The 6,136-nt window shown below is 40.8% G+C and overlaps 3 protein-coding genes across 3 annotated transcripts; 2 read left to right on the top strand and 1 right to left on the bottom strand.

Moving 5' to 3' along the window:
• Positions 1 to 1,577: 1,577 nt before the first annotated feature.
• On the top strand, positions 1,578 to 1,840 carry SARC_02214 (hypothetical protein; the record flags this gene model as incomplete). Its single annotated transcript, XM_014304020.1, has 1 exon — positions 1,578 to 1,840. A coding segment is annotated over one exon (263 nt), but the record flags the coding sequence as incomplete, so codon positions are not given.
• Positions 1,841 to 2,047: 207 nt separating this feature from the next.
• Positions 2,048 to 2,485, top strand: SARC_02215 (hypothetical protein; the record flags this gene model as incomplete). Its single annotated transcript, XM_014304021.1, has 1 exon — positions 2,048 to 2,485. The coding sequence occupies one exon, from the start codon at positions 2,048 to 2,050 to the stop codon at positions 2,483 to 2,485; it is 438 nt and encodes a 145-aa protein (XP_014159496.1).
• A 1,547-nt stretch (positions 2,486 to 4,032) lies between these two features.
• Positions 4,033 to 5,738, bottom strand: SARC_02216 (hypothetical protein). Its single transcript, XM_014304022.1, has one exon. It carries the CDS (start codon positions 4,901 to 4,903, stop codon positions 4,595 to 4,597), a length of 309 nt encoding a protein of 102 aa, XP_014159497.1. The 5' UTR covers positions 4,904 to 5,738; the 3' UTR covers positions 4,033 to 4,594.
• Positions 5,739 to 6,136: the final 398 nt, after the last annotated feature.

Below are 6,136 nucleotides of genomic sequence, written 5' to 3' on the forward strand. Positions count from 1 at the left end.
CATGTGAATGTGAATGTGAATGTGAATGTAAATGTGATTGTGAATTTGGATGTGAATGTAAATGTGATTGTGAATTTGAATGTGAATGTATATGTGGATGTGAATGTAAATGTGAATGTGAACGTGAATGTCAATGTCAATGTGCATATGAATGTGCATGCGAATGTGTATGTGAATGTCAATGTCAATGTGAATGTGCATATGAATGTGCATGCGAATGTGTATGTGAATGTGAAAGTGAATGTGCATGTGAATGTGAATGTTAATGTGAATGTGCATGTGAATGTGAATGTGAATTGTGGATGTGAATGTGAACATGAATGTGAAAGTGAATGTGCATGTGAATGTGAATGTGAATTTGGATGTGAATGTAAATGTGATTGTGAATGTGATTGTGAATGTGCATGCGAATGTGAATGTGAATGTGCATGTGAATGTGCATGCGAATGTGAATGTGAATGTGAATGTGAATGTGAATGTGAATGTTAATGTGAATGTATATGTGAGTGTAATTAAGATTGTATGAGTATGAATGTGAGTATAAGATTATGGGTGTGAAAGAGTGTGTGTGTGCTACGGCTTCACAGCCGCGTTTTATTTTTCCGTCGCCAAAAAACGTCGGTAACGCCTTATTTACCCGGCTGGAATGGTTTTTGCCCATTTGAGACACTATATATATATATATAATATAATTAATAGGCCCGAATGAGGGTTTGCCCATTTGTAGACCCTACTAGAGTGAGTACCCTTTTTTGAATATTTTATTTATTCTTCTATTTAAAAGAAAAAGAACCATACTCTTGTATACCCCAGCAGAGTGCAGACCCACCCTCAGAGCCTGAGAGTCTGAGAATAATTGAGAGTGTATTTTTTTTTAAATTTTGAATACTTGCAGTCCGTAAATATTAAATAACCAGTGGTGGTTGGGAAATATTTAACTATATACATAAATATTGTGTCGGTTGTACAACCCATGTTGTACTCTAACACTGGTACCTGTTGTCCTGGACCGTTGTCTGAGATTCTAGACTGCAGCCTGCTATCTCATTGGCTGACAAATGAGTCTTCGGTCAGATACTATGGGTATCTAACGGTATTTCTCACGTATTCCATAGTATTTTAATTAGTGGCCTGATCAAATTTGTAGCACCTACAGTTGACAAATACCATCGAATATTACAACCTTGTACAACTTTTGCGCGGGTTTCAGAAATCTATAAGTTCCAATTGGAAGAGAACTATTGTATTTCTGGAAAAGTTCACAAACGGTTGTACAGAAATCTAAAGTGAAAATCAGTAAACAAGCAAATAATGAACACAGCACGCAAATGTGCACAAAGAACGTCGCAGTTTGTGATTCACAAGCACTCGTACGTCAGCGACAAAGTGGTACGATGGCTCCCTCGCATAGTAACCTCAAACGATATGCAAAAAACTACAAGGATTTTCTGAAATACTGGCAACCAGACTATGATTGGGACGCGTACGAGAATCTGTGAACATTCCGCATGAAATCACAATACAGATATTACCGCAGGATATATTTAAATACTTCTGTCTACTTGCATATGGTACAGGGAATCCTGGCCCTGATGATCACCCTACTCTACGTAGGAAGTCAGGACTAAGCTTTCTGAAGAAGTCTATCTCATACTATATGCCGCGCCTGGCTATTGATTGGGATCCAGTAGATATGAAGGGGAATCCTACGAGATCAAAGGATGTGAATGACTTATTGAAAACCATTGAGAGGGCACAGCTAAGGGGTGAGGGCAAGGCTGATGCTGCTAAACGTCCTATAGAGTACGATGAATTTCGTCAAATTCTTGCTATCAATTAAGAGACCAGGGATTTTCATATTAGTGGTCTGCATGCTCTTTGGACTTTGGCTTTTCAGCTTATATTTCGAGTGGATGATGTGACAAATATAAAATTTGAGGATTTGAACCCCAATGACAAGAATCCGGAGCAACTTTTTGTGACTTTAGTTCGCAGTAAGAATCTCAGAGAGAAGGGTCAGGTAGCCACACAAGTCATACTTGGCTCTATGGACTCTTACTTTTGCGCTCTTAGTGCACTGGCCGCTCACCTTGTAGAACGCATGCTAGAGAGAACTAATACGCATCAGTTGGATTTGGGATATATGTGCACTCTGAATGGTACTGTGGGTCGGAATGACAAATTGAAACCAGATGTGGCTAGGAGAGCGACTGCTAAAATTGTACGGCTAAACAAATTTGTGGGTAAAGGCGAAGTCGACGAAATCGGCACGCATAGTCTCAGAAAATGCTCGTGCACATATGCTCAGAGACGTGGACGCTCAAAAGATGATGCAGATGGTAGAGGCAGATGGACCAGGACAAGAACAAAGGGTCAGAGAAAGAAGAAGTCAAATCGTCAGGTCGATAGATACTCCAGCTCCTTGATGCCATATTCTGATGCTAAAGTATCGGAGGCCTTATGTGGTCCCCAAGTTCAATCTTAACGATGAGGACTTAAAGTTGGGTATACCAGGTGTGTGGGACCTACCTGGCTTTCATATCCAGCACAAGAGAATATTGTCTATTGTTGCACTTTATCTTGGTGTAACTGAGTCCCTTTTGATACTAGTAGAGTACCACAAATATTGCGACGATGTGATAAGACATTTGTTCCCGGATATAAGTGATGAGAATAAGAGGTTGGTAATTTTGCGACGACCTGCAGTTGTGATTCGTGCTGGAGATGATGGTTTCAGAGTCCAAGAAGTTGAAGGTGCTGACCATAACTTTAATAGTAATCCTAACAATCTCAACCTGCACGATATGCAGAACTAGATGATAGCTTTAGGCGCAGATATTACCCACTTGAAGCGTATGATCGAGGATATTGAAATGAAAATTGATCAACATCCCAATGTGTTCAAGAATAATCACAGAAAGCTAAGGCAGGATATGATGGGCGAGTTTAATAGACTACGACTTCCAGTAGAAGCCTGTACGAATTTCCAGCATTGCAATAATGCTGCAGGAAACGCTCGCCCAGCAAACGCCCAGAATGAAGCAGGTGACAACATGCAGCACAATGACATGCATCAGTCCCACGATTCTCGCGAAGCCTGTCTTAACAAATGAATCAGAATTCTGTGGCAACTATGGCAGGAGTATGACGCGGGATTTTATGGGAGCAAACCTGCTCGCTTGTTTACTGATAGTGAGAGAGGTAGAGTGAAGTGCACTTATAGTTTGCGCTATGTTTTTTTAGGACTATGGAGAAGCTGATCGCCAGAGGTATCAGCGCTCAAATAGCTATAGATAAAATTCAGGATGCGTATGGTGCAGCTTTATCGGTCACAGTGATATACAGAGCATGATGCGTATTTGCTCTATCGAACCGTGGATAATCGTGCTGTTGGAGGTTGGGCCTGATCGTACATCGTCTTCTACTGTTGCGCTGCTTGTATATTGGCTGTAACTGTTTCAGAAACCTCTGGGTCCTTGAGTTCTGTATGTAGGCTATCTACTCAGCTTGACTCTCTACAGTTGTATTGAACCTCTGTATATTTTTCTTCCGTTCAGCTGCCGCTGTTACAAAGTGTAGTGGTAGCTTCATAAAGATGTTGTATCCATCGACGTATTTGCACCATCTTTGTAGCAGTAATTTGGATTGTTCAGCTTTACTTACACCCGTCATTGTAATCTTGCGAGTCAATCGTTCGTATAGATATCATTCAGCAGTTGTTTTAACTCGACAGAGCTATACATGGTAATTCTTGTGGCTTAGCTAAATATGAATGATCATGGATCGTGGGGTGCGTTGTCTGTTGTATACTGTCCTCGGCATGTTTGATATCCGTATCTTCGAATAGAGGGCGCACATTCGCGATTCCATTTCGTACTTCATCATCGTCTGGGACTATGTAGTCATCAGGTCGAGGATTAAGCATTCCGGGATGTCTAGGGTCATGGATACCGCTGTACGGATATACACGGAAGGCCTCGCCAGTTAACTCTGTATATAACATAGCACATTTGTCTACCGTCTGTAAGTCGAAGTGCCTGACATCAGGTGCCTCATTCCTCCCAATATCTTGTGTATAACTCCGCTTCAATCTGAAGTACGAATGTACATCATCACAGAGGGCGGCACTAGTGATTCGGTAGTTCCTAGAAACCGTCTGATGAACAGTGAATTCTACACTATTAGTACCTCTCGCGCATTTGTATAACTTCAAGTTATCTGTATTTACAGCAGTACAGTGATAGAGATCTACACCTGGTGAATCAGAAATAAATACATTCTCTATGTTAGAAAAGATTACACCGAATTGTTTGCGTACATTTTCGTTGAATAGTACTTCCCTCGTTTGCTTATTCTGCTTGTCCTTTAACCTTTCATACACCGCAGATATACGTTCAAACAAGATCTGCGGGCTAGGAATATGTCGCCTAACTCTCTTGCGAATGTATCTTCTACCCCTTGTTTATTTTGGAGTTTTTTCTCGTACGTCGTCCCCTGCTGGAGTAGTACTGCTGTCAGCTTTGCTGTCTATAATGTTATCTACAAATAGAGCGTCTCGGAACAATTGCCAGATTTTCAGCGATACCCGTGTCTTTTAGAAATCTTCACAAAATCCATTAAGTGAAATGCATCCTTCAACAATGCCTCCATACACGTACAATATCGGGTTCGTCGGTTTGTTCTGCCATATGTGGGAAAGCCTGCTCAAACGGTTGGTACATCTCGCCTGTAAGCGACTTTCCTCCTCTACCTCGTCATCACCTTCTTCGTCTTTGTTCTCATCAAAGTCTGAATCACTGTCTGAGATCAACTCATCACGTCCGCCTATCGTGGCACCGTCTATATCTACTAGGTCTAAGCACAAGGCTGAGCTACGCGTGATCATTGCCATACTGACAGGCATACGCACGGAATTCGTGATATTCTATTCTTGTAGTACTTGATCGGTTGTGCGTGTCACATATTGTGCATGCATACATGCGTAAAGTTGGTTGTGATTCTGATCGAAGTCCATCTAACAGCAGTCTCTGTTTGTAGGCTTTTGGCCGTCCTCTAATAGTTTGTTTGCGTCCACCACCTTTTGGGCGCGACCCTCCAGAGTTACTCTTGTAGTACTTGATCGTTTGTGCGTGTCACGTATTGTGCATGCATGCCTGCGTAAAGTTGATTGTAATTCTGGTCGAAGCCCATCTAACAGCAGTCCCTGTTTGTAGGCTTTGGCCGTCGTCTAATTGTTTGTTTGAGTCCACCACGTTTTTGGGCGCGAATCCTCAGAACTATTCTTGTAGTACTTCTTACTTCGGTCTTCACGCGGCATAATACTGCACACTGTGTTACCTTTACTATGTGTAAAGTGTATGAGGAATTGGTTGTGTGAACTTCTTGGTATGTTGTTTAGTTGTTGTTTTGTTGCTGAAACTGAAGAGTCCCCCACACCAGACTGCTCTTAGACTGAGGTTTCCGCCCTCAGTCTGGTGTTTTCCTTCCTTTCTTCTTTCAAAAAATAATCAAAATAGCTCGCTAGCGCTCGCTCCCGATATATTCAAAAAAAAATCCACAAATCAGGGGTTCTCTCTACAACGACAGAAATGAAAACAAAGAGCGGATTCTATGCAGAGGGCCGTGGCAAAAAACAGAATCCTACTTAGTTCGGCTCACTCTCTCCGAGATAGTTTATTTTACAAATCATATTATTTTATTGATAATGTAAACTTCGATGGATATTCTATGTTTTAAACTATGTTATATAAACTAAGATACAATTTAAGTCAGTTAGGATTTAGCAGTGGTAGCTTGTGTAAGAATGATCGGGACTGCCTCTTGGTAAGAGCCTTAATATCCTCGATCACACAGGACGTACCTCTACCTGTTCTTTATTGAATAATTTTCACTAGAAATACTAAGTATTCGTGACCACATGTCTAGTTTGTAGATAGACATAAGAACGTAAGTCAAGTTAAAACATTAGCTAATATAAATAAAGTTCCATCTGAAGAAAAGTTAAAAAATGAAAAAGACTTATTGGATTTTGGAGATTGGCGGGAAGACCAAAACCTGTAAGTAGTAGTTCAGAAATTATAAAATTTAGTTTATAATATCCTATATCTACTATCGTCTCAAATAGGTCCAAGTTAAT

Source organism: Sphaeroforma arctica (genome assembly GCF_001186125.1).
Source record: "Sphaeroforma arctica JP610 unplaced genomic scaffold supercont1.97, whole genome shotgun sequence".
Classification (NCBI taxonomy): domain Eukaryota; class Ichthyosporea; order Ichthyophonida; genus Sphaeroforma; species Sphaeroforma arctica.

Excerpts from the sequence above, each read along its gene's own strand:
- SARC_02216 (XM_014304022.1), bottom strand. The coding sequence starts at position 4,903 with ATGCCTGTCAGTATGGCAATGATCACGCGTAGCTCAGCCTTGTGCTTA.